A 27,324-nucleotide genomic window follows, 5' to 3' on the forward strand; every position below is an offset into this window, starting at 1 on the left:
GAGTGCTTTTGTACGAGAGCGGTGTATGTTTCTTATATACGGGGGAGAAGAGGAGGAGAATGAGGAGGAAGAGGAGGAGACGGGAGGGACACAGCCTCAAGCCGGGGAATGCTAGAAGCCACCAGAAACGGTATGAGGCAAGAAGCAGGCTCTGCCCTCAGCCCCTGGAGGAAGCAGACATTACCCCGTGAAACAGCTGGTTTGGTCCTCCTCCGAGGGGCTGTGCCTGCTTGCTTCCGTGCCCTTGGTATGTACGAGTTCGCCTTACCCCGCCCTCGCCAGCGCTGGGCATGAGCTGCCTTTTCCTCGCAGCTGGAGGGTCTGTGGGAGCGAGTGGACAGGGATTCCCATCCTTCAGATGAGGAGACCGAGGGTCAGGGAGCCACTTGGTGAGACTCACCCGCAGCAGGGGACGGGGCCCTCCCTCCTGTCTCCCCTCTGGCCCTAAGTAGAGGCACCACGTTGGAAACACCCCTGTCACCAACCCACCCAAACAGTGGACCACCAAATATCGCTAGAAATGAGGATGTCATGGTCTGGAAAGGCACTTCGGGTCTGTTGTGGACTAAGAAAGGGAGGAAGCAAGCGAGCAGCTATCGGTGCGGTCATGCTCTGGGAGACAGTGTCTCGAAGGAGAGGCGATGATGTGATGATCAGATGATGTGATGTCAGATGATGTCAGATGATGTGATGATCACTTGTGATTCTATTGTCCCCTTTCTACCTCCGAAACACATACAAATAACAAAACGTTCCCTGAAGATGCCCCGGGCCTCCCACAGGTGCCCCGGTGTTCCGGGTGGAGCCCCAGGACGTGACCGCGAGAGCCGGGGAGGACGTGGCCCTGCAGTGCCAGGCCTCAGGAGAGCCGGTGCCCACGGTGGAGTGGCTGCGAGCGGGCCAGCCCTTGCGGGCCAGCCGGCGGCTCCGGACCCTGCCCGACGGGAGCCTGTGGCTGCAGCGCGTGGAGGCTCGGGACGCGGGCGCCTACGAGTGCGTCGCTCACAACCTCCTGGGTTCCGCCACGGCCCGGGCGGTCCTGGCCGTCAGAGGTACGGGGCGTCCCTGCTCAGACCATGGGGGACAGAGGCGGGATCTCCTGGTCAGTGGGCATGTGTGTGTTGTTTATGGTGGACATGCCCCCCCACCCCCCCGCCCTGCCAGTTACCCGAATCTTCTCTTTGCTTAAAGTCACAAACTTGGGAGGAACCAGCTGGCAGAGACTGACGGGTCATCTTACTTACCCTGCCCTTTACAGTCGGGGAAACTGAGACTCCAAGAGCCCAAGGACTGGCCGTTCGTACGGGATGGGAACCCTGGCCATTCTGGCTCACCGGGCACAGACGTGGGTCCTCTTTGGGGGATGTTCCGTGATTCTGTGAAGTAGGCAGAATGAAACCAGGATGTCCAGGGTGCCCTCTTTGGGGGTCACTGTGTAAAGTCTGAATTCGGCCATGGTGGCGGGCGGTGATGGATGCTGCTTGATTCTGGCATTAGAGACACTGGCCACCTCGGGCCGCCCCGTTCAGCTCCCAATGCCTCAGGTCAGGTCAGACTTCAAAACCGGGAGAAGGACTATCCTGAGAAACCACAGCAAAATGGCTTCAGACTGCACAAGGGAAAGTCTCCGAATATTCCTTCTGAACGTATTTCTGTGTCTCTGTAGCAAATTCTCCCTACGCATTTCTGTCCGCAGCCACGGCAGCCGTCACTCATCTGTCACCGCACCCACCATCAGGTTACTTCTCCATGTCTCTGTAGGACACCTTCAGAGTTGGGTCCCCGTCCTTCTCCTCTCCTGTTCGGAAGCCCCCACCCCAGACCACAGAGCCCTGCATGTGGTTTCTGGATGGATCTCCCAGGGCTGCCATAACAAAGTACACCAGCCTGGAATACTTCCAGTACTCAGTTCTGGAGGCCGGAAATCTAAGATCGAGGAAAAGCGGGGTCGGTCCCCTCTGAGGTCTGTGATGAAGAGTCTGTCCCATGCCCTGACCCGGCTTTTAACGGTTTGCTGGCAAACTCCGGTGTTCCTTGGCTTATAAAAGCATTGCCCCATCATCCAACTCTCTACCTGCAAGTTCCCATGGCATTTCCCCCCAGAGACATGCCCGCCTCTAGATTTCCCCTTCACATAAGGACCCCAGTTATTAAGTTAGTTCGGGCTTACCCTAATGACATTATGTTAACTCGATCCCCTCTGCATAGACCCTGTCTTCAAATAAGGTCACAGCCTCAGGTCTGGGGATTAGGATTCCCACCCATCTTTTTCAGGGCACATCATTTCATTCAGAACAGCCTCACTTTCTAAATGGAAAGAGCCGTGTTGAAAGTCTCCCATATGCTAATTATAGAAAGGCCAGATAAGTTAGAAACAAATCTACAAAGAAGAAATGAATTATCAACGTTCTCACCTCCTTCAATGACCAGAGAGAGCGATCTCTGACCATTACTTGGGGTATATCCCTCTACACTTTTTTCCCCGAACGTAAAGAGATGTGCTTTATCCTTCTTATAAATGAGGTCAAATTTATGGGTTGTCCTACAACCTACCTGTTTGGACAATATCCCATGACAGTAAGCCTGGCCTACATCTTCTCAGTGGTTTCTTATCCCAAAGGGATGCTTTCCTAACTTAATTGCTGTTGGCTTTGTTAACTAAGCAACATTTTAGGGTTCTGTTTTGTTTTGTTTTCCAGTTTTCCCTCCAAAAATCACACTGTGGTGGGCATCTTTGTATGCTCCCCGGAGTATGGCTGTGGGATAAGTCCCTCCCATGGGGCGTGGCTAGGTAAAAGGTGTTCAGGGAGGGGTCTGGAGGTCCCCTCACCACCAACACTGTCTTCTCTTCCTCATTCCCCATCAGCCTGAGGGGCCCCTCCCGGCCTCAATGGGGGCAAAGGGCTGCCGTGTCACCCCATGTCTGAGAAAGTTGATGGTGGCTCGTCATCCCCAGCCTCCGGTCTCTTGTCCGCTTTGAAAGATGCCAGGCCATGCTGCTGCCTTCTTCTCTGCACCCGACTTCTTCCTCTTGCCCTTATTAAGAGCCCAGGGGCAGTCCGTGGCCTGCTCCGCTGTCTCTCCCATAAACCCCAGAGCTGCGGATATGGACGAGAGACATCCCAGATGGGCATCAGATGGCCTCAAACCCCAGCTCCGGGCTGCAGGAAACGGCGCTGCTTCCTGGAATCCAAAATGAAACAGCCCCCTGATTTGCCCATTTAGGATCCTGGCAGTCGAGTGTTTTATGTTATTTTTCGACAGATCATGGGCAATTAGTTGTTAATTTCCCCAGAGAGCCAGCGAGCGAAGAGGCAGACTAGCCTCTGTCTCGCGGCCCCCCCCGCCCCCCCCGAATGCCATCTGTGCTGAGGAGACAGCTGGCCCATTAGCCAGAGGAAGCAGCCTCTGATGAGTGCTGGAGAGAGCACCTGCTTGCAGACCGCCCGGCTGCTGTTGGAAATCCAGCTGCGGGGCGGCTGGAGCCAGGGCCACGGATGGGATGAAGGATGTTCAGGTGGCGGCATTCAGGTCTTGGCCTGGTGCCCCGGCCCAGAGGAGCCTGCCAGCCTCCTCCATCACAGGCTCCCAGCATTTTAGAACCCAACAGGTCTTTGGCACATCTGTGGTCCTACCTCCTCACTGTATAGATAACCCAACTCAAAGGTGTCTCGGGGGCCTGACTTGTCCAGATTTCCAGGAAGGTGACAGCAGAGCCAGAATTAGAAGCCAGCACCATCCCAGGCCAGGGTGCCTCTCAAAATCCTCCCCACCTCATCTCTCTCAGAGCCAGGATCCCCTGGGCAGTGAGTCCATCACTCACGAGCTCTGTCGCTTGGGGCAAGTCACTTGCACGCGCTGAGCCTCCGTTCCTCCTCCCTGAAGGGGGTAACAGTACGGGCGTACTCCGATAACGTCACTGTCCTCCACCTCCTCCCAGGGGAGCCCTGTGGGAGCCGCGGCAGCATGTCCGGGGTGATCAATGGCCAGGAATTTAGCAGAGCCATTCTCAACACGAGCGTGCGAAAGGAGGCAGGCTCCGGGGCCACCACCATCCAAAGCAGCATCAGCCACGTCCCTGCGAGTGTGGGTAAGTGGGGGGCAGAGCCGCGCCTGCACCTGCGTCCTGAGGCCGGCTCAGGGCCTGACGGCTGGAGGAAACTGGCCTACCCCTAAGCCCCGAGTCCGAGCCGAAGTGGATTTAGGTACAGGCCACTTCCTACCCGCCCCCCCCAAGTACCTCCCAACAGAACAAAATAAGAATCAGACCGAGACGGTGTGAAATCACTAGGATACATGAATGCAGTCAGATAATGATTTTTGAGATCACTGATGGCCAAGTGAGGATCCCCCACCCACCCACTGTTAAGAGCCGATAGAAAAAGAAGGATGGGGCGCCTGGGCGGCTCAGTGGGTTAAAGCCACTGCCTTTGGCCCAGGGTCCTGGGATCGAGCCCCGCATCGGGCTCTCTGCTCGGTGGGGAGCCTGCTTCCTCCTCTTTCTCTTCCTGCCTCTCTGCCTACTTGTGATCTCTGTCTGTCAAATAAATAAATAAATAATCTTTAAAAAAAAAAAAAAAAGAAGAAGGATGAAGGGGTATGCCCCTTGGAGGGGGCAGAAAGGGAGAAATGAGGCCAATAAAATTAGCTCGAAGGCCCAGAGCACTGGGGAATGTCCACTCTCTAACAGATTCATCCTAGTGTGCCCTAGCAGACAGAATGTTCTGGAGGGATGTTGCAGACCCTGCTGCCTCGCCCTTTGCAGGGCACCCTGAGGGTCCAGAAGCAGGGAGAGGGCAGTGCTGACCGGGTCTTTGCCCAAAGCGGCTCCTCCAGAGCTGCCCTTGACCGCAGGCCTGTGTGAACGGCGTGGGGTCAGGGGGCTCTGGCCGGGGGTCACTCCAGGCTGGCTGGCAGCGGGGAGCGAGTGAAGTGAGAGGCCGCCCAGATGGGGCTGCTGTTTCCCGCTGCCCTTGGAGAAGCAGCTGGCCCCAAGCCAGGGGGGCCGGCCTCCATGTGCTGGAAACAGGCTCTGCCGGCCATGAGCCTGGGTCCTCCAGACCTCTCTTCCGGGGCTCCACGGAGAAGCTCCACCCTCCCTGACCCCAAGCGAGTGGGGTTTCTGCATCCCCAGACTGAGGTGCCCCCTGCCCTGTGAGGAGGGCTGGGCATCACGCGAAGGTCGGGGAATCCATGTCCAGAGCAACTCCTTGGCCCTGTTTACAAAGTCAATGGCCGTCCTCTCCCAGGCTCTTCCGGAAGGCGTCTGTAAGTTAGGAGACTTGGTTGATTGCCAGCCTGGTCCAGCCCCTGTGTCCCAGGCTCGGCGGTGACCCAGTCACCCTTGGGATTCCTTGAACTGAGCTGAGTATCGGCAAGTTAGCTGCCCGCCTGTGATACCGTATTCTGCTCGTCTCCCCCACGTCCCCACAAACTGGGTATCTGCCTTCGCCCCTTCCCAGGCTCTAATCCAGTAACTGACTCAGGTGATCCCATGGCAGGGCCTGGGCAGGGAGGGAAGGGGCTGAGCCCTCCCGGAGCAATAGGGAGCTACAGAGGGATCTTGAGCAGGAGAGTGGCGGCCTTGAGGACCCAGCCCTGACCCAGTCTCCACGCCCGCCCCGTCGGTGCAGGTCCTCTAATGCGGGCCCTCGTGGTCACCATCGCCCCCATCTACTGGGCCCTGGCGGGAGAGAGTGGGGACGCCCTGAACGGCCACTCTCTGACGGGCGGCAGCTTCCTGCAGAAGTCCCACGTGGAGTTTGCCACAGGTGAGCTGGGGGGGGGTCTCCTCCCAGGTAGGCTGGGTGGGGCTGAGCCCAGGGCCTCTCCCTCCCCGTGGTGACTCCAGGCTGGGCGGGGATGCCTTGCAGGGGAGCTGCTCACCATGACCCAGGAGGCCTGGGGCCTGGATCCTGATGGCCTCCTGCTCCTCGATGTGGAGGTCAGCGGCGGCATCCCCGAGAGCCTGGCTGAAGCGGAACTTCAAGTACAGGTGGGGGCCGGCCCGATGGGGTGGGGATGTGCGGGGGGAGAAGGCGGGGGAGAGAAGGATGAGCCGCCCCAAGCATCCCCTCCTGACACCCCAGGAGGAGCGGGGCTGTGGCTTGGCCTGGGCTTAGCCTGGTGGGCCCAGCCTCTCCCGTGTCTTCCCCATTTCATACATGAGGATGCCCAAGGGAGGTCATCCGCACAGGGGTGCCCAGCTGGCTAGAGGAGGAGGAGAAAGGTCCCCCCTGAATGCGGGGCTGAGGGTGCTACCCCTTGGAAGCTGAAATCTGACCCTTATCTGTCTCCTTCCTCCCCCTCCTCCTGCCCCCCCCCCTGCCCCGCTCCAGGACTTCGAGGAGAGCTATGTGCAGACAGGCCCAGGCCGTCTGTTTGTGGGCTCCACGCAGCACTTCCTGCGGGACGGCCTTCCCACGTTCCTGCGATGTAACCACAGTGTCCAGTACAAGGCGGCCCAGGGCCTCCAGCCCCCGCTGGTGCAGCACTTGCGGGCCTCGGCTATCAGCTCGGCCTTCGACCCCAAGGCCGAGGCCCTGCACTTCCAGCTTACCACAGCCCTGCAAGCTGGTGAGGCCCCCAGCCTTGGCCTCCACTCACCACGGCTCCTGCTAAACCCCCACCGGGGGCCCCAGATGCACCTTGGCCGAAAGCCAAGGGAACGCCCCACCTCCTGCACCCACTGACCGTGGGCCAGAAACTTGGGACTGGGACAGCTCACCTCCTTGTCCACTCACCTCCCGCGTGTCCCTGCTCCCGGCCAACCATCCATATGCCCAACAGTGGCTTTTCAGGCCACTCCTGCTCAAATCCCCCAGAGCCTTTTCCCGGGCGCCATGGTGAAGGTCCAAGCCCCCCCAACCCAGGCTGCTGTTCTAGACTCCAGCCATGTGCCACCGTCCTCAAAGGCCCCTGCAGCAGAGGCCCCACCCGGGCAGCCAGGAGCCACTGCTGGAGGCCTGGCCGCCCACATGCGTATGCGGTTCGTACTCAGCCAGGGGAGGCTAAGGCTACACCTGGTACCGATACCTGCGGTCCCGGCTTGTTCATAGCACGGAGCACGGGACCGTGGTAAGGGCACAGCTTTGGGGTCAGGCAGACCCTGGCTCAAACCCAGCCGCACCCATTTCCCAGCTGTGGCACCTTGGCGGCAATGCTCTGGCCCTCAGTGTTCCCACCTGTAAAGTGGACACTGTGTCACCTGCCTTGTAGGTACCAGGAGTACCAGTGTTTTCTCTGACACCCTCGGCTGACACCCAGCGATGACTTTAGCAAGCCTGCCGCCCTTACAGGGATTGAGCGAGTCTGGGCTCCTGTCTCCAGACCGAGGCCTGCTCCCATCCCTGTGCTTTTGCCTCCACCATCAGATGCTATCATGTACCCGTTCTGTGCGTCCCCTCCCCCACTCACAGCCAGGGGCCACGTCCACTCCTCTGGATTCTCAGCAGTGCGTGTTTGCACGCAGGGACGGCCCGTTTTGTGCTTTTCTGTAACGATCGCTCCTGTGTCTGCCGGCTTACGGTCTGGCCCGCCTGCCGTGAGCCCCCCGTGGCATGACCCGCAGCCAGTGCCTCCAACAGGCCTGGGCTGGGTGGGAACGGGCTCCCAGATGGGCTGGGCGTCAGCCGGGCTCAGGGCTGAGGGGGCATCGACCTGGCCAGGCTGGCAAGAGGGAGCTACGGCTGGGGCTGCTGTCTGTCCTGGGGCACCTTGGCCACAGTGCCCTGGCATCCTTAGGACCTGTCCCTTTGCCTTGTAGACGAGAATGAAGTCGGCTGCCCAGAGGGCTTTGAGCTGGATGCCCAGGGAGAGTTTTGTGTGGGTGAGTGCCTTCCCCTTCCCCTGGGGTGGACGAGGGAGGCCGCTCAGCCTGGGATGGACGCTGTGTCCTGTGAGTGCAGACCTCTGTCCCCCCCCCCTCCCCCCCAGACAGGGACGAATGTTCGGAGGGCCCCACCCCCTGTTCTCACTCCTGCCACAATGCGCCTGGTCGCTTCTCCTGCTCCTGTCCGCTGGGCTTTGCCCTGGCCAGGGATGACAGGAACTGCAGAGGTAAGTGGGCCCTGGGGCAGGAGCTCTCCTTGAAGTTGGCCTGGGCACGCGCTGGGCTTTCCGTTCTGGAGTCACGACCCCAGCCAGGGGCACACGCCTCAGGACATGGCCTGTTCCTGACGGCACTGGCTGCGAGCCTGGGGGGTGGCAACACCCTGTTTCCATTGGGAATTTCCTGCTGCGCAGGCTGAAGATGGGAGAGGCTTGAGTGCCGGGGGTGCTAGGGAGCCCCGGAGACATACACGGGGCCACCCCGTGCTCGTGGCACATGCACCTGCTGAGCCTGGACATGGCCTCGGGGCCTTTCCCACCACCCCACGGTCACTGCCCACCGACTGGGTTAGGAAGTGGGTGAACAGCCATCTGCCCCACTTGCTCTGTTTGGCCCCGTCACAAGGTTTCCGGATAGCAAATCCGACCCTAGGATGCTGTCCGGATGCCGACCCTCCCCAGCGGCGTGCCTCTGCGCCCCCCAGCGAGGCCTGGCCCTGCCAAGTCTCCACTGTGCTTTGAGCCGTGTGCCCGTGAGGCATTGTCCGCAACGCCACGTCAGGGGACCCCAGATCCAGGCCCGTGGGTCCCTGGGGGTGGACTCTGTGTTTCTGGGGGAGGGGCAAGATGATGGAAAGAGCTAGAAGCAGGGGCGGGGCCTTCTCACCAGGGGCTCCTGGGGGGGGGGGGGAGGAGAAGCCTGCGTCGCTAAATTGGCCAGAGTGGGCCTGGGGGACGTGTGTTCACGTAGCCCCTGTTTGCCCCCCAGATGTGGATGAGTGTGCCTGGGATGCCCACCTTTGCCAGGAGGGACAGCGCTGCGTGAACCTCTTTGGGTCCTACCACTGCCTCCCAGACTGCAGGCCTGGCTTCCGGGTGGCCCCTCATGGGGCCGGCTGTGAAGGTGACAGGGGCAGGATGGGGGGCTGTCCAGATTCCAGTGGTCCCAGGCTTCAGTAGAGGACATGCTGTGTGCCACTGGGCCTCTGGGCCTCTGGGGAAAGCAGAACTCTCTTGGCAGAAGGAGCAGTGAGACCGGGGAGAAATCTGGAGCTGGCCAGGTCCAGGGATGGCAAATACGCCGTGTCTGCTGCCCCCTTCCCCAAGGTCCCCTCCCGGCCCCAAGACGGCCTCTGAATCCTTCTCAACACAGCTTCTCCAGCGGCCACTAGCAATCGACCCAAAGGCAGTTAGCCTTTAAGATACTGCCCTGGATGGGTGACCTTCCTGCCCCAGCATTCTAGAGCTTTCTGATCTCAGGTCCTCGGGCTCCTCTGAGGATAGGACCACCTAGTGCAGGGGCAAAGAGCAGGGGGACCTGGAACTCAGAAGAGGAGGTGACCCCCGGTGTCCTCGGCCTCCTGCTTTCCTCCCGCACTCACTTCCTTGTTTTTCGTGAGCTTTCCCTGAACCAGGCTCCTACCGCCTTCTCATGCGTGATGCAGGGTTTTCCCGAAAGGTCCGGTCCTGACCCCTCTTCACAGATAAGAAAACCAAGGATGGGAGAGGGAGAGTCCCTCGCTCAAGGACCCAGAGACATGGCAGAGCTCAGCCCAAATCCAGGACTCTGCCTCCAAAGCCCACCTTTTAAGCCCCTGCTTTCTTTTTGGACCCCAGAACCTTCTTACTCTCCAAAGCTGGCCTAATTGAGGCAGGTGGTTGCCAACACTGACCTGCCCTGTGGCACCGAAGTGGGAGGAGGGGTCAGGGAGGAGGCCCAGAGGTGGAGAGGTGCGCTGTGTCCACTGTGGGCAGGGGGAGAGGCTCGGCCCCACCTCTGTCTACACCCCTGCCTCCCCAGATGTGGACGAGTGTCTGGAACAGTCGGATGAGTGTCACTTCAACCAGATCTGTGAGAACACCCCGGGCGGGCACCACTGCAGCTGTCCCCGGGGCTACCGGACCCAGAGCCCCGGCCTGCCCTGCTTAGGTACGGGGCCGCTCAGCCCCTCATTGGAGCCCTGGTCAGAACCCCCTGGCGCGTAGGCGGGGAGCGTCTCTGACAAGGGTGTTGTTGAGTTCTGGGACCAAAACAACAGCTAACATTGATGGTGCGTTTCCCCCGCTCCATGTGCCCGGGCCATGCTTTGCTGCTGTCTGGCTCCCCTGGGAGCCCAGGTCCCCTCCCCTGGGAGCTCAGGGAGAGGGGGAGGGTGGGCAGAAGTGGGTGGGTCTCCGAGAGGCTGAGCAGGGAGAATGGGCTGAAGTACCAGGGAACCTGGGAGGAGGCCCAGAGCTGGGGGACGTCGGGGCCTCCTCGAGCAGCAGAGGCTGGAAGCCGTGCGGGAGAAGGGAGGCTCGGGGGCAGGCCGGTATGCAGTGGGGGGAGGCCGCCGGATTCCGGGGAAGGCCGGAGCCCAGGAAGATGGCCACAGTCAGGTGGAGCGGCCGTGGCAAGCCCTCTGAGCCACGTCTGGACCCCTGCCTGGCCTTGTTCCTTTGCAGATATCAACGAATGCCTGCAGCTGCCCCAGAGCTGTGCCTTCCAGTGCCAAAACCTCCAGGGCGGCTACCGTTGCCTGTGCCCCCCGGGCCAAACCCTTCTCCGAGATGGCAAGACCTGCCTCCCGCTAGAGCGCAGCGACCAAAACGTGACCACTCTCAACCACCGGGGCCCCTTAGGGCCCTGGCTGCGGCCCCGTGCCCCCCTCCCCAGGGGCTCCTCCCACGCCTGGGTCTCCCTCCGGCCGGGCTCCGGGGCCCCGAGCAGTCTGGGTCGGGCCTGGTGCCCCACTGGCTTCATCCGGCAGAACGGGGTCTGCACAGGTAAGGCCAGGCCCCGGCCATCCCACTGGGAACACACCCACCGCGTTAGCGCGGGCTTCGGGGCTGGGTTTGTGGGCATGACACCCTGTGTTCAAAACCCCGGGACTCAGGGCAAGTGGGGTGGGCGGTGCAGGCGGATGGATGGGCAGCGGCCTTCCAGGAGGGGGACAGAGGATTCTCCCAAACACTTGACTTCCGGACACTTGACCCACTTTTGAGAAACAACTCCTTTTGGTGTACAGAGGTGAAGCAGTCAGGGAGGGAGGTTTGCAGGCAGGAAGGAGGCCGTTGCAGGTCCACAGGGGACGGTGAACAGGGACTGGTGGGGGTGGGGAGGCGGGGACGGTCCCCAGACCCCCGCGGAGGCTGGCACTGGGCGGCAGAAGCAAAGGGGAGGGTGGTGTGGAGGGCAGTGTCTCCACCCGCCCCCCCTGCGTCCCCACCCCCCAAGCCTCCTGGAACAAGGGGCGGACGGGGCGGAGCACCAGAGCATCCAATGACTCAGTGTGTGTCTCTGCCACATTGCCCCCCCCCCGCCCGTCCCCCCACCCTCCCCACCCCCGCCTGGGCCAGACCTGGACGAGTGCCGGGTGAGGAGCCTGTGCCAGCACGCCTGCCGAAACACCGAGGGCAGCTACCAGTGCCTCTGCCCTGCTGGCTACCGCCTCCTTCCCAGCGGGAAAAACTGCCAGGGTGAGCAGCGCCCCTGCCAGTTCTGGGCGGGCCAGGACAGGGCTTCCTGGGAAGGAGAGGCTGTCTCCCGCTGCTTCTAAACCATCGCACATTAGGGTGGGGCAGGGAGAGGAGCTCAGAGCACCCCAGGGGCCCACAGCCTGTCTGGAAGCCACATTCCGAGGCGGGAACTAAGAGGCTGCGTGGGCAGACTCCGAAAGCAGCCCTGGAGGTAGATCGCAGCGCTGCTGTGTGTCCCTGGGCAGCTCACTTCACCTCTCTGAGCCTGCGCCTCCTGGTGAAATGGGGCTAACACAGTCCTCTCTGTAGTGGCTGGATGAGACCTGGGAGGGCAGGCACAGAGACAGCATTCCGCCGGTCCCCTAACTCCCCAGCCAAGGCGCTCTCCCGAATGTCTGAATGTGCTCCGAGACTGGGGCCAGCCATCCCACCCCCGGAAAGTGGGAATCGGCCCGCCTTGCCTGTCTCCATCCCTCACTCTCTGCCGGGAGGATCTGTGACCGTCCTATGAGAAGGGCGGGGCTTCCACTGGGACAGACAAGGGTCATGGGCTGTCGGCACTCTGGGTCCGAGGGGGGCCCCCATCTCTTCCAGACCCTGCAGCCCAGCTCAAGGCTCCAGAGGTCCCCAGGATGCCCACCTGGGGAGATTGGGGAGGTGCTCAGGGCCTGCCAGCCGGACTGTCCCAGATCGAGGTGGCTGGGTCTGAGGGGAGAGGGGCTGCCCGCCTCACTTGTCCTCTGAAGGCGTTTCTCTCCTGCCTCTCCCTGCTCCCACACCTTCCGTGGTTCCTGCCCCCGGGCCCTTCCACTAAGTCACACCTTCTTATTCCCCATCTCTTTGCCAACCTCCCCCCACCACCCTCCCCCTCCAGACATCAACGAGTGTGAGGAGGACGGCATCGAGTGTGGGCCCGGCCAGATGTGCTTTAACACCCGCGGCAGCTACCAGTGTGTGGACACGCCGTGTCCGGCCACCTACCGGCAAGGCTCCAGCCCAGGGTAAGGGCTGAGCCGGCTGGGGGTAAATCGGAGCACACGGCCTGCCTGGAGCTGGGCGCTTACGTTCTGGCTCCTGGACAGCTGGATCGTTCCTCCAGAAAGGCCATGTCTCAGGCAGGGGCCCTGCTAGGGGCGGGGCGGGGGGGGGGGTCAATCCTGCCAGAATTCCCGAGCGGGGCCTCTGTGCCCACAGGGCAGGGTGGCCTCATGAAGAGCCCCTCCTGCAGCCCCTCAGGGTGCAACTCCATCTGGGCATCAGCGTTTAGTGCAATTATCCTGCGGCTGAAGCACAAGGACCTGGGGGCAGGGAGAGGCCAAAGGCCAGGGGGACTTGGAGACCTTCACATGACACACATGGCTACACACAGAAAACCCTAGACACAGGGACACACCCCCCCCCCCCACGTAACCCCAGGACCCTGACACACCGGCACACAAGCACAGTACACACCTCCTTCACCCCACTCACTGCAGCTATACATACTGGTAAAGATGCACTTGCAAGGGGACCTTGGCGGACACAAGCTCTAGCAGCAGCAGTTAGGGAAGGTGACTTGCCCTGGACTCTACCTACTGGGGGGCCTAGGCTGGGGGCCCTGGAGGGGCGTGGATGCCCTGGAAGGGCTAAGCAGGTGTTTTTGAGTCCTCCTCCCCCTGCAAACCCAGAGCAGGTGACTCAGCTCTGGGGTGCCCTGCGAACCTGGAGGGTTCTAAATCGTGTTGTCCACTGGGCTGCCCTGGGGGCGTGAGCTGGGAAAGTCCGATGGGATTATGAGACCCGCTTCCCAAGGGAATCTCCAGATTCTTTGGGCCTCAGTTTGCTGATCTCCAACGTGGGCTAACAGTGGTGCTTGTAGAGAAGGCACTGGGGGCGAGGGGACGGGCAGCGGGTGCCAGGACTGCGGGGCTCGGGGCTGAGGGCCGGTTTATACCGCCGGCCACCGGAGTCGGTCCGTGTGTCCCGCCCGCAGGACGTGTTTCCGGCGCTGCTCGCAGGACTGCAGCGCGGGCGGCCCCTCCACGCTGCTGTACAAGCTGCTGCCGCTGCCCCTGGGCGTGCGCGCCCACCACGACGTGGCCCGCCTCGCCGCCTTCTCCGAGGCCGGCGTCCCCGCCAACCGCACGGAGCTCAGCGTGCTCGAGCCCGACCCGCGCAGCCCCTTCGCACTGCGCCCGCTGCGCGCCGGACAGGGCGCCGTCTACACCCGCCGCGCGCTCACCCGCGCCGGCCTCTACCGGCTGACGGTGCGCGCCGCGGCGCCGCGCCACCAAAGCGTCTTCGTCCTGCTCATCGCGGTGTCCCCTTATCCCTACTGAGGGGCGTGGTCACCGGCAGCAGCTTTTGGACCAGTGACCTCCGAGGATGGGGGACAGGGAGGAGCAGGCGCAGCCCCCACCGCCCAGGTGGCCCTCGCCCTCGCCGCCACCGGGCTGTGGCAAGCGACGTCATCTCCCACCCCTGTGCGTCATCGGGCCTTTCGGCAAACAGGACCCGCCACTCTGCAAAGGGGAGGATGTAACCTTGACCCCGGGATGGCGCGAACCCGACTCCGCCTACCCTCGCGGAGGTGGAGCTCAGCGGTCAGGAGCGTCAGGTTGCCCTTAGGTGGTGAAGCCCGCTGGCTGGACTGGAGGGCAGCCTGCTTGTCTGACCCGCTGCTCCAAGCCCCGGGAGACCTGGCTGCGACACAGCACACCAGGAGGCCCAAGGGGGAGGGACAGATCCCCGGAGGGCGGCAGCGGCTATCCTCCGCCCACAGATGGCACTGTCACCCTGAGCCCCGAGTGTCGGTATAATATAAAAATGTTTTCTTTTAACCAACTCGATTTCTTCGTCCAGTTATTTTGCTTTGGTAAGGACAGGCTTTGGCTGTGGGGGAGGGTCAGGGTGGGCGGTGGCCACCAACCTTCTGGTCCAGCAGCCCTGGGCCTCAGGCTGGAAGGTGGTCTCCTCTGGACATCCTGCAAGAGGGTGAGGGAGGCTGGAGGTGCCCTGGGTTGGGGGAAAGAAGAGGGAGCTGTGATCTGAAAGATAAGGGTGTTGGGTCAGATCCTTGGGGCCTCTGGGCTGTTGAGGGGACTTTGGCTTTGATGGAATGAGCTGGGAAGGGACAGGATTAGAACATCTCTGTATGTATTGGCCAGTCTCCAGTGTGCTGGGACAACATCTGAGCCTCTAGAGTCCCCGCAGAAGGCAAGTGTGCTGCCTGTCTTCCCACACCCCACCCCCACCCCGACCCTGCCCTGGGCTGGCTGCAGCCCTTGCCTCAGTGACCCCCTGTTGCCAGCTGCCCCTGGCCATGGCCTGTGACAGAAAGAGGCTCTTTTGCATGTGGTTTTGAAGAGGAGAAACCCTTCCTCCCTCCTTGTTCCCCTTGCTCAGGGTGACGCTGTCCTGTCCCCCTGTGTATCCTCAAGCTCTCGTCTGGGCACAGAGGAAAGCTGTCTGAGTTACTTCTCATTAAGGGGTGGGTGACAATCAGACGTAATGCGTAAATGGAGGCTTCCCGCAATGCTGAATTAAACGTTGCTGCATTAAATCGCTGTGTCATTTGACAGAGAAAGCGAGGCTCAGAGAGGGGACATGACCCAGCCACTGGCTGGATAGGTGACCGAACGGTAGGTTCATGGTTAGACTGGGACTCCGGACTTCCACCCAACAGCCCCTCCGGAATCTTCCCAGGGCGTTTCTACTTTCAAAGCTGCTTTTTAGTTTTGTTTTTGTTTAAACAAGGGGTCTGCACACTTTTTCCTTAAAGGACGGAATAGGGAGTGCTCTGGGCTTTGCAGAACAGTCTCGGTTGAAACCACTCCCCTTGCCGTTGCAACACTAGAAAGCCACGGGCAGCACACGAATGAGGAAACGTGGCTGTGTTCCAATGAAACTATTGGTAGGCACTTAAGTTTGAAGTTCATACAATTGTCACATGTCACGAAATAGTCTCCCTTTGATTTTTTTTTTCCCCAACCATTTACAAATGCAAACACCATTCTTAGCTTGCAGGCTTCACAAAAACTGGTCGGGGCTGTAGTTTGATGCCCCTGATGTAACTAAGCCACAGATGTCACTAATGGTGGGATTTCACACTGGGTGGAGGGGCTGGGGTCCCTCCCCCATTTATCCAGCACCCACCTATGAAGACCGTCCTTGGGCTAAATGCCCCTCTTTGTGCAACCCTAGGGGCCAAAAGTCACAACTGAGCCCTGCCATTTGCTGGGCTGTTAATTTTTTTATGGAGCCCATGAAAAGGTCAGTCCCAGGGTGAGGCACTGCAGAGATGAGACGAGTGGAGGGGAGGTGCTGACTCTCTTTCACCCCTGCTGTCTCCTGCCTGCTGCCTCCCAGTCTCCCTTTCACCCTTCATATTCATAAACTGTGTGTTTATGAATTTTAATTCTCCGAGGAGATCCAGAGGCAAGAAAGAGTATGCCCATTGCAAAGATGAAGGAATGGAGGCTCAGAGAAGGTGAGACACCTGTCCAAGCTCACACAGCCTGAAGTGGAGAAGAAGAACTCAACCAGGTCTTCTGACTCCAGAGCCCAGGGGCATTAGCCTGCAGGGTCCCCTGCCTCCCCTCCCCCAAGAAAGGAGGATGGGGAGGAGGGGGAGAGCCAGGAGCCCGATGAAGAGGAGGGACTATGGCAATTCAAGACCTGAGGAGCTGCCAAGGGAGTGTCCATTCAGTTCTGCCTCCTTTCTCCCCCACCGTCTAAATTTCTATTTGAAGCTGGCTGGTGGAAAGGACTGATTGCTCAATGCCTTGCCCAGCCGGTGGCAGACTTGGCCTGGAATCCGGGCTATGATTCCGGATCTTGTGCAGCCCACCCGCCCCTGACTCCACCCACCCCTGCCCGCATCCCCAGGGATGGCCCCAGAGGAGAAGAGGAGCCTTTCTCGGGAGCTGGCTCCAAGGCAGCGCTTTCCACTTCTGGTTTTCCAGCTGCCGGCGGGCAATCATTGGCCAAGGGGCCATCCAACGACTCAGCGCCCTAGCTCCAGGCTGAGGCTGAGGCTGTCCCGCACTATCAATGTTGGTAAACAGCCCTGCAGGTCACTTATTAAACTCCCTGATGTAGTTTTTCCAAGAACCCAACAACTGGACTCTGTGTTCCCTCTGGGCAGGGACAGGCCACCTGGGGTCCGGCCTAGAGGACACTCCTGTTCCTGGAGCCAGTGTCCAGGTCTGGGCAGCAGCAAAGTGGTATCTGGTGCCAACCATGAGATGGTTGCGGGGAGTCACGGGGTGACATGCTTAGGGTCTCTACATTCCCGGGCCCCTTTGTGACTTAACAGGTGCAGAGCCTTCCAGTGGCAGAGGAGAGAAGGCGGACAAGAGAGTCCTGCTCCTTGGTTAGACGCTCAGGCTGTATCCATGTTCAGACAAGTGGCCACAAGAATCGGAGCCCACCCTCCGGAAAACCGCGCTGGCTGCAGTGTGCGGGGTGAACTGCGGTGGGGGGGGGCGGTGAGTGTAGCCGGAAAGACAAGTGTCAAGCGGTACAGGTGAGAGGTGATGACGGCAGCGGTGGGGAGAGGAAGAATGTTGCACCATCCTTCCCTGAAACTCCAGGCATCTACTGTGTGTCAGCAGGATGGAAAGCATCCGACAAGGGATGGAGCTTGTGGGAGGAAGGGAGGGGTCAGAGAGGCATCGCCAAGGAACGGTAAGTGCAGAGACCATAAGGCAGCAAGGAGCTTGACACGCGGAAGAAAGCACAAGCAGGCCAGTGCAACAGGGGTGTAGAGGGTGAGGGCCGAAGAGGAAGTACAGGGCTCTAGACTTGATGCTGAGAGTGATGACAGATCATCGAAGCCTTTCCTAAAAACACTTTAATTCATTAATATTTTAAAATATATCTCTGAAACTCAGTAGGGGCGCCTGGTGGCTCAGTGGGTTAAGCCACTGCCTTCGACTCGGGTCATGATCCTGGGGTCCTGGGATCGAACCCCGCATCAGGCTCTCTGCTCAGCGGGGAGCCTGCTTCCCCCTCTCTCTGCCTGCCTCTCTGCCTACTTGGGATCTCTCTCTGTGTCAAATAAATAAATAAAATCTTTAAAAAATAATAAAATAAAATATATCTCTGAAACTTAAAAAAAAAAAAACAAACCTCAGTAGGGGCGCCTGGGTGGCTCAGTGGGTTAAAGCCTCTGCCTTGGGCTCAGGTCATGGTCTCAGGGTCCTGGGATTGAGCCCCGTCGGGCTCTCTGCTCAGCAGGGAGCCTGCTTCCCCCTCTCTCTCTGCCTGCCTCTCTGCCTACTTGTGATCTCTCTCTGTCAAATAAATTAAAAAAAAAAAAAGAAAAGAAAAAAAGAAAGGGACAGTCCCCTGGACTGGAGTCATTTCTGCAGCACAGAGTAAAGGTCCCCACAGCCTGTGACCCTGAGACTGAGACCCTGGTGCCTCTACCAGTTCAACTCAAGCCTGAGCTAAAACAGAGGGTTGGGCCAGAGCTTCAGACACTGGGGTGTAATCACGCTCTGCCACTAACATGCTGTGTGACCTTGGGGAAGACACACCCTCTCTCTGTGCTGCGGGTTCCCATCTGTGAAATGGGGATAGCGGTCACAGTGATTTCATATAGGGCAGTCGTGAAGAACAAGAGAAGGCAAGGAGATGAAACAGTGCTTGGTGAGAACCACAAGGGTGTAGTTGTGTCCCAGACTGACACAGATGACCTTACTTCCTCTCCCACCCCCCTGCCCCCCACCCATCCATCGTAGACTGGCAGGGGCTCGTTGCTCACCCCACCCTCTTTCTAAGGTCTGGGTCATGGGGCTTCTCTCTGGGGCCACCACTGGCTTTAGGGAGTTCGGGGGAGCACCAGGCCTCACTGCCTCAGTTTCCCTCCCCACTTCCTCTGTAATAACTCCAAGAAGGTGGCCCCCCCATGCACCCACACTCTCCCCAGCTTTCTCAAAGGGCATCTCGAAGACCCAGCACAGAGTCATAGGATGGAGACAGAGAGGACTGTGGACATGCCCCCCCCTCCCCGCCTCCGCTGGGAAGGAAGCTACCCAAGGCTGCACGACCCGCCGCAGGTGTGTGTTTCTGGCTCTTCCACACTTGCTTCCTGCTAGTGTGGAAGGCCAGCGGCTCAGGGAGGGGCTAAGGGGGCCAGCTGCCGCCCACCTCCCCGGCAGAAAGATGCCTCAGGTCACCCGGCCCCACCCAGCTCATAAGGGGCTCCTTGCCATCTCAGCCGCTTCTGGCGTTTGGGTGCCCGAGGCAGGGGGCGCCTGCCTGCTACTTCGCTCAGTTGTGGTTGCGGTGATGGGGGCTTTGGGGCCTCTAAACCAGGCTGGCCAACGACCGACACACAGAACCTTCTCAAGGCCAGGCTGGGGTAGCAGCTCCCAGGTTCTTTTTGCAAGCAAGGAACTTCACTTCTGTGAACCTCAATTGTGAACCCCTGCTGCCCAATGGCTTAGCAGTTGCCCAGTCTTCTATTCACTATTTACTGGGTGCCCCAGGGAGTTTGGTCAGCTGCCAGCCTCTGGGGAGACAGCCAAGAATCAGCCCCGGACGGAGGGATGAAACCCCGACCTTCCAGTGTGCCCCTCCTCCCCCCAGGCTCCCGCTCATGGGAGCTACTGTGGGGGGAAGGGAGGGATTTCGAGGTCTGCAGAAGGCCACCACGGAATAAGAGTGGACACGAAACTCACCGCACCTAAGGGACTTTTTTAAAAAAAAAATTTTTTTTAAGATTTTGTTTATGTATTTGACAGAGAGAGAGACGCACAGAGAGCAGGAACACAAGCAGGGGGAGAGGCAGAGGGAGAAGCAGGCTTCCCGCCAAGCAGGGAGCCCGATGTGGGGCTCAATTCCAGGACCCTGGCATCATGACCTGAGGCAAAGGCAGCCGCTTCACGACTGAGCCACCCAGGTGCCCCCATCTAAGGGACTTTAATTCCCACTCCCACCGCGGAGCGGTAGCAAGTGTCTGGCAGGACCGCCGCGCTCACCTGGCCAGCGGCGCGCGGTCCAGCCACCGCCGCGTCCGGAGGAGGCGTCTGCCCGAGGGCTCGGGCGAGAGGATCCGGGCCAAGCACCGCCCGAGCGCCCTCCGGAGCACCTGCGGCCGCGGGAGAGGGTCGGGGGCTGTGGCCCCCCCGAGGGCGGGAAGGGGAGGGGCAGGGGCGGGCCAGGAGGGAGGGAGCGACCGGGCCCCGCCCACACCCGCAGGTGGCCGGGGACGCCGAGCGGCTCCGGGTCGGGGCCGGACCAGGGGGCGGGGCCTGTCGCGCGCGCTCTCCCACGTGTCCCCGGTCCCCGGCCCTGCCCCCGGCCCGGTGTTTATAATCTGGGATTCGCGACGCAACCGGCCCTGCTCCGCCGCCTTCCACCGCCGCCCGGGCCACGGTAAGGAGCCCCCGGCCCGAGACTCCCGCTCCCAACCCCCCCCCCCCCCCGCCTAGGAGACGCCCCGCCGCGGGTCTGGGCGACAGCGAGCCGAGGAGGCCGAGGGGACTGCGCTCCGGGCGCCCGCGCGGGCGGGAGCAGAGGGCGGCGCCGAGTGGCCGCGCGCCCCGGGGCTGGCACTGGACGGGAGGGAAGGAGGCCGGCGCCCCGGGCTTCTGCGGCTCAGACGCCGGGCGGCCGGATTCCTGGGGCCCTCGGGGGTGGGGCCGGGGCGCGTGTCCGGGGACTCCGAGGGCGGCAGGTCGGGTTATTTGTCCCCTTTGCGGGCCGGGGTCCTTCCTGGAGTCTCCGTCTCTAATCCAGCTTCCTTTCTGCCGGAGCCCCCCAGATGGAGACCTTGGAGTCCGGAGGCTGTGGGGGTCCCCACTCTCTCGCCCCCTCTCTGGCCACCCCCCGCGCGGTCTCTGTCTCCGCCTCTCCTTCGGCGCGTGAACCTGGAGTTCCAGCCCCACCTGGGCCCCCTTTCCCGGGGCTTGGGCGCATCGGCCCTCCCACAGCCCCGAGCCTCAGTTTACTCCCGGCAGCTGGGCTGCGAGGCGCTGGAGTCGTGGGTGTGACTGCGCTCCCTCCCCGTCAGCGGCGGGCAGTCTCGGGCTCCTGAGAGGGATCAGCGACCTCCGCCGGGTGGAGAGGGTGGTGGCGCCGGGTCGCGGTGCCGGGTTCCTGGCCGGCGCTGGGCTCGGGGCTGTGGGAGCGACGGCTCCGCAGGAAACGTCCGCCGTCCGGGTTGCTGTTGTCTCTGGCATCTTGGGCGGCTGCGCCCCGCCAGGGAGGGAGAGTCCTTGTGAAATAGAGGAAACTCCTCTCCCAGCCCGCTGGGGCTCCTCCTGAGGAGGTCCCATGACCCGGCCGCCTCAGTGTTCCTTTCTGCGCAGTGGGGGCGTCTCCTCCAGAGCATCGCGGTCCGGCTGCACAACGCAGGCAGGAACAAACCTGTCCTTTCGGCGGGGATGGATCAAATAGACCCTGGGCTTTGATCCTTCCTTCCCAGCCCACGGCTGGTGACAGGGCAGATTCTGGAGCCAGTAGACCCAAGACGCGAAGGCAGGCACCAAAGGGGAGTCTTGGGTCAGCTGCCAGCTGCCCAAGCCTCAGTTTCTCCATCTGTCAGAGCTGGCACAGGCTCATGGCTCAGGAAACAGAGACTGTGGGGCAGTCTCTGTAGACACATTGAGAGAGGTGCCTGGGTCCATTCACTCATTAACGGTCTCCCCTTGTGCCATAAATGGGGGACATGGGACAGGAGACAAGCTCTCTGCCCTCCTACTGAAGGTTCTGGTGGGGAGGAAGACCAGGGAGGCAGAAAGAGCCACAAAGGGATGGGAACTTTGGAGATGGATGGACCCCGGGTGGCTTCATTCTAAACTCCCTTCCCTCTCCCATCTGCCTCTCAGAGCCCAGGCAGGGGAGCCCAGGGGCACGACGGGGACCTGTCCCAGTTGGAGCCGCCTGTGCACTGTTCTGAGAAGCAGAACGCTCTGCTCAGTACAAGTTGACGGAATGATGAAGGCTGCCCACTGAGCACCTGGAGCCTGGGCCAGGCACCCGGTAGGGCAGAGGAGGGAGGCCCCCACTCCAAATGATCAGGTCCCCAGAGTCCTCATATGCGCCCCACCCTCTGTTGGCCTGCTGGGGGGGGGGTTGTGGCCACGTGGCTGTGCTGGTAGCCATTCCCCCTGGTTTAAGGCCCCAGGAACCTGACTCACAGAGGGGAGCCAGGCCCAGACTCACCTGCTGCGCAAGCACTTTCCCATGCCCCATTTCGTCTTAGCCCCATGGGTCCTGGGCAGCCAGCCAGGCCAGCCAGCTGCCTTCTTCGGAGCACAAAGCCCCTGAAGTGAGCGCCTTGCCTGTGGGCTCCCTTGTGGAAAGAGAGAAACCAGCTCAGGGTCTGAGGCTCTGAGCTCTGCTGTAGCACTGTAGGCAAGGTTGACCTTCCAGGCCCCGGCGTGTTCTGCCAGGTGACAGGCACCCTCCCCAGACTTGTAGAATCGACAAATAAATGAACGTACTCTCCTTTCCTCCATGGGCTCCAAACGCTCTTGTGTGTCTCTTACCAGAGTCTAGGGAGATCTTCTTAGGCTCCCTACCACCCGTCTCAGGGGCTTTTCACCAGAACCAGAGACTCAGCCTCCCCAACCTGGGCAGACCCTTTGAATGACCCTTAACCCTGGGTGGGAGACGTTTGCTGGAGTTCCACTGTCCTCGAGGGAGCCAGTGTTCCTGATTTGATTCTCAGGCCCCAGGAATCCGCGACTGAGAGCCAGCTCAGTGTCTAGCCTAGGGCAAGCCCCTTGGCCTCAACTTTCTCATCTGTCAATTGGGAAGAAAATCCTTCCCCTGTCTCACCAAGGATGTGTCCAAGAGCTGAGCAGAAACTGTCAAGCCTACGGGCAGGCTGAGACCCGGCAGCGGCACCTCCTGGTCAGAGTGTGGAATTGCAGCCTAGCTCTTCAGACTCAAAAGAGGGCCCCAAAGGGACAGGGGTAGCAGCCCTAGAATGAGGAAACCCCAAAGTCCCAGAGAATTCTTCTGGCCTCAGTGGAGCTAGGGTTTTAAGAAAATGTAACGAACCAAGCTCAGCTGAGTCAGAATGCCAGGGAGGGGTTCCGGAAGAACGTGTGCCAGCCTGTAGGCCTGGCACACAGAAATACACTGACCGGTGATGGCTCATTGAGGGTTTTGTTTTCTGGAAGACGACAGTGAGGGGGAGGCGATCTGTGGTCCCCTAGAGTCCCGACTGTATAGGGCACGGGGCAGCAATGAACAGGCGGTCTGCAGTCAGCCCAGGGTTCTGTCCCAGCCCTGCCTTCCCCTACCCTGTGACCCCAGGAAGTCACTTTACCTTTTCCAAGACCATGTGGTAGTAAAATTCTCCTCCTCGAGTGTGGCACTGAACACAGTATCTCTCTTGTCCTTGTTCCCGCTTTGACATTTTAGAGCACAAGGGTTTCCATGGAACAGGGCGAGGGCCATGGCTGGCCTAGCACCACCACCGGCAGGTGGCAGGGCGGCTCTGGCTGGGGCCACAGAGAATGTCGCCTGCCTTTGCAACTCAGGCTGGGCTGGTGGGCATCTCGGGACGAGGCCACCTTCTTCCTTCCTCCCAGGTGTCCCTCTTCTGGTTAAAGGATGTCGGGGGGGACATGGGGCTGCGTGCATTCTTCCACTGTGCTCGAACCCCAGGGCCAAGGTCCCTGGTGCCCGTGCACGCACCCAGCCTGGCAAGCAGGCAGGCTCACTAGTGTCTGGATGAGGGCACCCCTAGAATTCCAGGCTTTCAGGGGATTTACCTAACCTTCTCTTTCGAGGCAAGGAACTGACCTCTAGACCACGGCATCCAAGGCGTCGTTCTGAGTACCAGCCACATGTCAGGCACGGTCTGTGAGATGGTCCCTGTCCCTGTGGAGCTCACAGCTGTGGGGGTGGAGGGTGCGATTAGACCCCCACGTGACGTGGGCCCAGGGCTCACAGGCAGAAGCGGGGCAGACACAGGCGGTCTGTCTCTCTCCGTGGGGTTTCCTCTCCCTCACTCCAGTGCCCACCCTCTTGGCTCCGGGTGCCTCTCGGAGACGGCAGGTCAGGGACTTCTATTTTTTTTTTTTTTAAGATTTATTTATTGATTTGAGAAAGAGAGAGAAGAGAGTCCGAGGGAGAGGGAGAGAGACTCTCAAGCAGACTTCCCACTGAGCATGGAACCCAGTGTAGGGCTCAATCCCATGACCCGGAGATCCTGACCTGAGCCGAAATCAAGAGCCGGCCACTTAACCAGCAGAGCCACTCAGGTGTCCCCCAAAATGTCTTTTAAAGCTATTATGAGAAATAGCCTGATGCCTTACATTCTGCCTGTTCTGAAGGTCTACACTTGTGTGCGGCATTCTTAAACATTTATCCACAGTAAATGGAAGTATCGTATGTTACATACACGAGTGACCTTCCCTATCTCTGTTTCATACCTTTGAAGTTAACATCACAGATTAAAATGGAAGACAAAAAATATTAGCTAACATTCTTTTGTTCATTTTGCTGCTAATAAGAAAAGTAAAGGTGATCCGACTCTAAGAACGGGGTGAATATTGGACCGGCATCCTCTCGCCCTCTCTTGACCCCGCCCCAGCCATGCCAGGATGTTCGAGCCTCCTGGAGCTTCCCAGACCAACCACACGTGCCCCCGTGGTTCCTTTCTCTGGGCCTTGTACCTTCCAGCAGGGGCTCGCGGGGCCCAGCTGCTCTGGGTTCGAGTCCTAGTTCTGCCACAGGACCCGCCAAGCAAGGCCTCGGCCCAGTTCCTTAACCTGAGCCTCAGGGTCCCTGTCTCTAAAACAGAGATGACTTGAAGGGAAGGGCTCAGTCCGTGATGGACAGGTTCCTTATGTCGATCGTGGTGATGGTTTCGTGTTAAATCCGAGGTTCTCAATAAATGCAATTTCTTGTATCTCAGTTCTTCCTCAGTGGAGCTGTTTGAAAGACACACAGTAGGATACACCCCCCCACCCCCACCCCCACCCCCAGCACCGTGGCACAAGCACACGGGGCTGGGAGCACCAGTACCTTCCAGGGCTGGGAGGCTGGGCAGGTGGCTCCTGGGCCTCCCCAAATCTCCCCGATCAACAGGGCTGCTCAAGGGGAATCTGGCAGCAGGAGAGGCCAGATTCAAGGTCTCTGGCTTCCCCTGGACTGCTGTGCCAGGCAGCTGAACAGTTTTCGCTTTTGCAGAGTGGTTCACGGAGCTGCGAAGTCAGATTCCAGAAGCCGGGAACCCACATCTCCAATCCAAGGTGCTTTCCGGGTCCTTCCTGCCTCCGGGTCCATTCCCTCCCTCCCTCCCTCCATTTCTGATGGCCTGTTGCCTGGCTGCAGTTGCCATGGGCACCATTTCCTGGCCCCAGGGTCAGGGTCTGCTGAGTCCCCAGCAAACAGGTGGCAGGGGCCAGGGCCTGGCATGTGGTCGGATGCCCACTGGAGGCAAAAGTTGTGAACATCCATCAGAAACAGCAGCCCCACCTCCACCCCCCTGTTCCTTCTGTGTCCAAACGGCTGCAGGGTGTGTGAGCCCTGGGGCCAGCAGGCAAGTGGGCCAGCGAGCTGTGTCTGCACAGGAGACCTATGTCCTAGTCACGTTGGGCTCTGTCCAGGCTCTGCTACACAGGGTTGAGTGACAGGGACAGCACATCTCGGGACCTCCAGGCACAGGGGAGGTTTTCAGTATGCGGGAGGCTGCATCTTTGCGATTGTCATGGTGGGGTGCCCCTTCTGGGTTCCATGGGTCCGTGGAGGGATGTCCATGGCTTTTCCCAAGAGTATCTAATGAGGACCTTTCCCTTGGTCAGACTCCAGGGTCAACACCATCACCAGACACAGGCATCCCCCCTGTAATGCAGGAGGCTGGGCCGTGTCCAGGGACGCTGGGACCAGACGGGCTCTTTCCACATCTGGTCCTGCTGCCTGCTGACCATCTGATGTCAAGCTCATGACTCCACCTCTGTGACCCTTGATTTCCTCTTTAGCAAAAGGGCATAGTAATGGCATCTGCTCTCAGGGCCCTGGGGAGAGTGCCTGGGGAGGCAGGCAGTATAGCCCAAGGGTTTGGGGAGAGGCTTCTGGAAGAACGAACAGCAGCAGAAGACAGGAGCCCTTGATGCCTCGGGGTAGCCAAGGAGATGGATAGGGTGGGACACTCCTGTCCCTGCTGCAGAGGGACAGGTCTGTGATCTACATCTCCAGGAAGGCCGTCCCTCCACCTGTCTCCTTCCTTCTCTGGGGCTCGGAGCAGCGGGTCCCTCAGGGTCTCTTGTTTTCCCTCCCAGAGGTGCTTGCATTTGAAGAGAGTCTAAAATCCCAGGGCAGGAGGGTTCGCTGGGGCCCCCGTTTGGAGGAAGTGTGGAGGCAGGAGCTCTGCGCCCCAGCATCCCGTTCTGCCTGCAGCTGGGAGGCAGCACTGCATGTGGGAAGAGCCCTGGCACGTGCTCTGGGGCCTGGAGCCAGCTGCTCACCTGTCTGAGCCCCAGTCTCTGTCTCCCCAGGGGCCGTGACAGCAGCTACTCCATGGGGTCATGGTGGGGTTGCAGGGTGCGCTCCGGGAGGCCCTCAGAACCACAGCTGGTGCTCTCCGAGCGACCCCACCCATGTCTCCCGAGCATCCTGGCCTGGTGCCAACAGCTCAGCCTCATGTACTTTCTTTAGCTGGTGGGGGAGTGGCTCCAAGACGTGCTTCCCACCACCCGCCAGGGGCCCCCCATCCCGTCCGCCCCAAGCTGATGTCAGTATTCCCCAGACCTTGCCTGTGTGTGACTGTGCATGCAGTGGGAGGGTTGGTTCCCCAGGGGTAGGGGTGGAGAAGGTGAGGGTTTGGGAAGGAACAGCTCCTCAGCTGGCCTTGATGACAGGTGAACACCTTGTTCCCAACCCCCCAGCGAGAGCTGGGGACGCTGGAGGATGCTGGAGGACAAGGCTGCCCAAGGCCAAGGGCGGGGGCGGGGGGGGAGCTGTCTGCAGGGGCTGACGGGTCCGTACACGTTGGCTCTGCATCACTGTCCTTCCTCAACCCCTCCCCACTCAGACAAGATGTCCAGCAAAGGCTCCGTGGTTCTGGCCTACAGTGGCGGCCTGGACACCTCCTGCATTCTCGTGTGGCTGAAGGAACAAGGCTACGATGTCATTGCCTACCTGGTAAGGAGGCGCTCGGTGTGTCTTGCTCCCTATTTGTCCTGCTCCCCATCACTCACCTGACCCCTCCCTAAGCCTGCCCTGAACTGTAGGCGTGTAGCTGTGGTTCTCCCTCCCTTTCTTCCTCCGTAAAACGGACATCCATGGAGGTCTGGAATGCCCCGCAGAGCACGGGGGAGGCCAGCTCTCTGTGGGCGACCAGCGTGGGGAACGGTGGGAAAGAGCTTGGCAGTGTGGCTTGGCCAGCCTGCCTGCAAGGGGCCATGGGCCTGCTGAAGGCTGTGGGAAGCACACCCTCTCCCCATTTCCAGAAGTCCCTTGTCAGCCCCAGTAATTCTGCAAAGTTTATAGAACCCTGCAGTAGCTGAACTGGCAGTGCCCTTGAAGACCACCTAGTTCTGGGGGCAGACAGGTCCCAGGCAGATAACAGGTTATGTGTGATGCCACTCCCCTGTGCTGGGTCCAGCAGACATCCCTGGTCAAGCTGGCTCTGTTTCTAATGAACTGGACTGGAGGTCGCTTCTGAATTCTCCATGTGTTCAGGACCCTTGAGTGCAAATTCTATAAGTCTAACATATACCAATGTAAGCAAAATCAACCAAAAGAGTTTTTGGCTTGCATGACAGAAATCTGGGCTGTGACAGCTTCAGGCAAGGCTGGAGCCAGGTGCATATCCAGATTTGTCTCCACCTCTATTGGGCTTCATTCTTGGCCTCTCCACAGGGC

The 27,324-nt window shown here is 60.2% G+C and overlaps 2 protein-coding genes across 2 annotated transcripts in view; both read left to right on the forward strand.

The window, feature by feature from the left end:
- HMCN2 (hemicentin 2) overlaps nt 1–14,334 on the forward strand; it is a gene marked incomplete at its 5' end in the record, with an annotated part of 147,020 nt that extends 132,686 nt beyond the window's left edge. Inside the window, 13 exons of the mRNA XM_080820166.1 lie at nt 783–1,052; nt 3,941–4,090; nt 5,634–5,771; nt 5,874–5,995; nt 6,339–6,576; nt 7,766–7,828; nt 7,936–8,058; nt 8,819–8,953; nt 9,851–9,979; nt 10,495–10,815; nt 11,389–11,508; nt 12,383–12,509; nt 13,481–14,334. Coding sequence (XP_080676292.1) covers nt 783–1,052; nt 3,941–4,090; nt 5,634–5,771; nt 5,874–5,995; nt 6,339–6,576; nt 7,766–7,828; nt 7,936–8,058; nt 8,819–8,953; nt 9,851–9,979; nt 10,495–10,815; nt 11,389–11,508; nt 12,383–12,509; nt 13,481–13,826 — 2,282 coding nt within the window. The 3' untranslated portion in view covers nt 13,827–14,334. The remainder of the gene's footprint in view (nt 1–782; nt 1,053–3,940; nt 4,091–5,633; nt 5,772–5,873; nt 5,996–6,338; nt 6,577–7,765; nt 7,829–7,935; nt 8,059–8,818; nt 8,954–9,850; nt 9,980–10,494; nt 10,816–11,388; nt 11,509–12,382; nt 12,510–13,480) is intronic.
- Nucleotides 14,335–19,800: 5,466 nt separating this feature from the next.
- The window catches only part of ASS1 (argininosuccinate synthase 1), a 51,521-nt gene continuing 43,997 nt past the window's right edge, over nt 19,801–27,324 (forward strand). Inside the window, exons 1-3 of the mRNA XM_080820368.1 lie at nt 19,801–19,872; nt 24,649–24,710; nt 26,492–26,601. Coding sequence (XP_080676494.1) covers nt 26,497–26,601 — 105 coding nt within the window. The 5' untranslated portion in view covers nt 19,801–19,872; nt 24,649–24,710; nt 26,492–26,496. The remainder of the gene's footprint in view (nt 19,873–24,648; nt 24,711–26,491; nt 26,602–27,324) is intronic.

This window comes from Martes martes (assembly GCF_963455335.1).
Source record: "Martes martes genome assembly, chromosome: 12".
NCBI lineage: Eukaryota > Metazoa > Chordata > Mammalia > Carnivora > Mustelidae > Martes > Martes martes.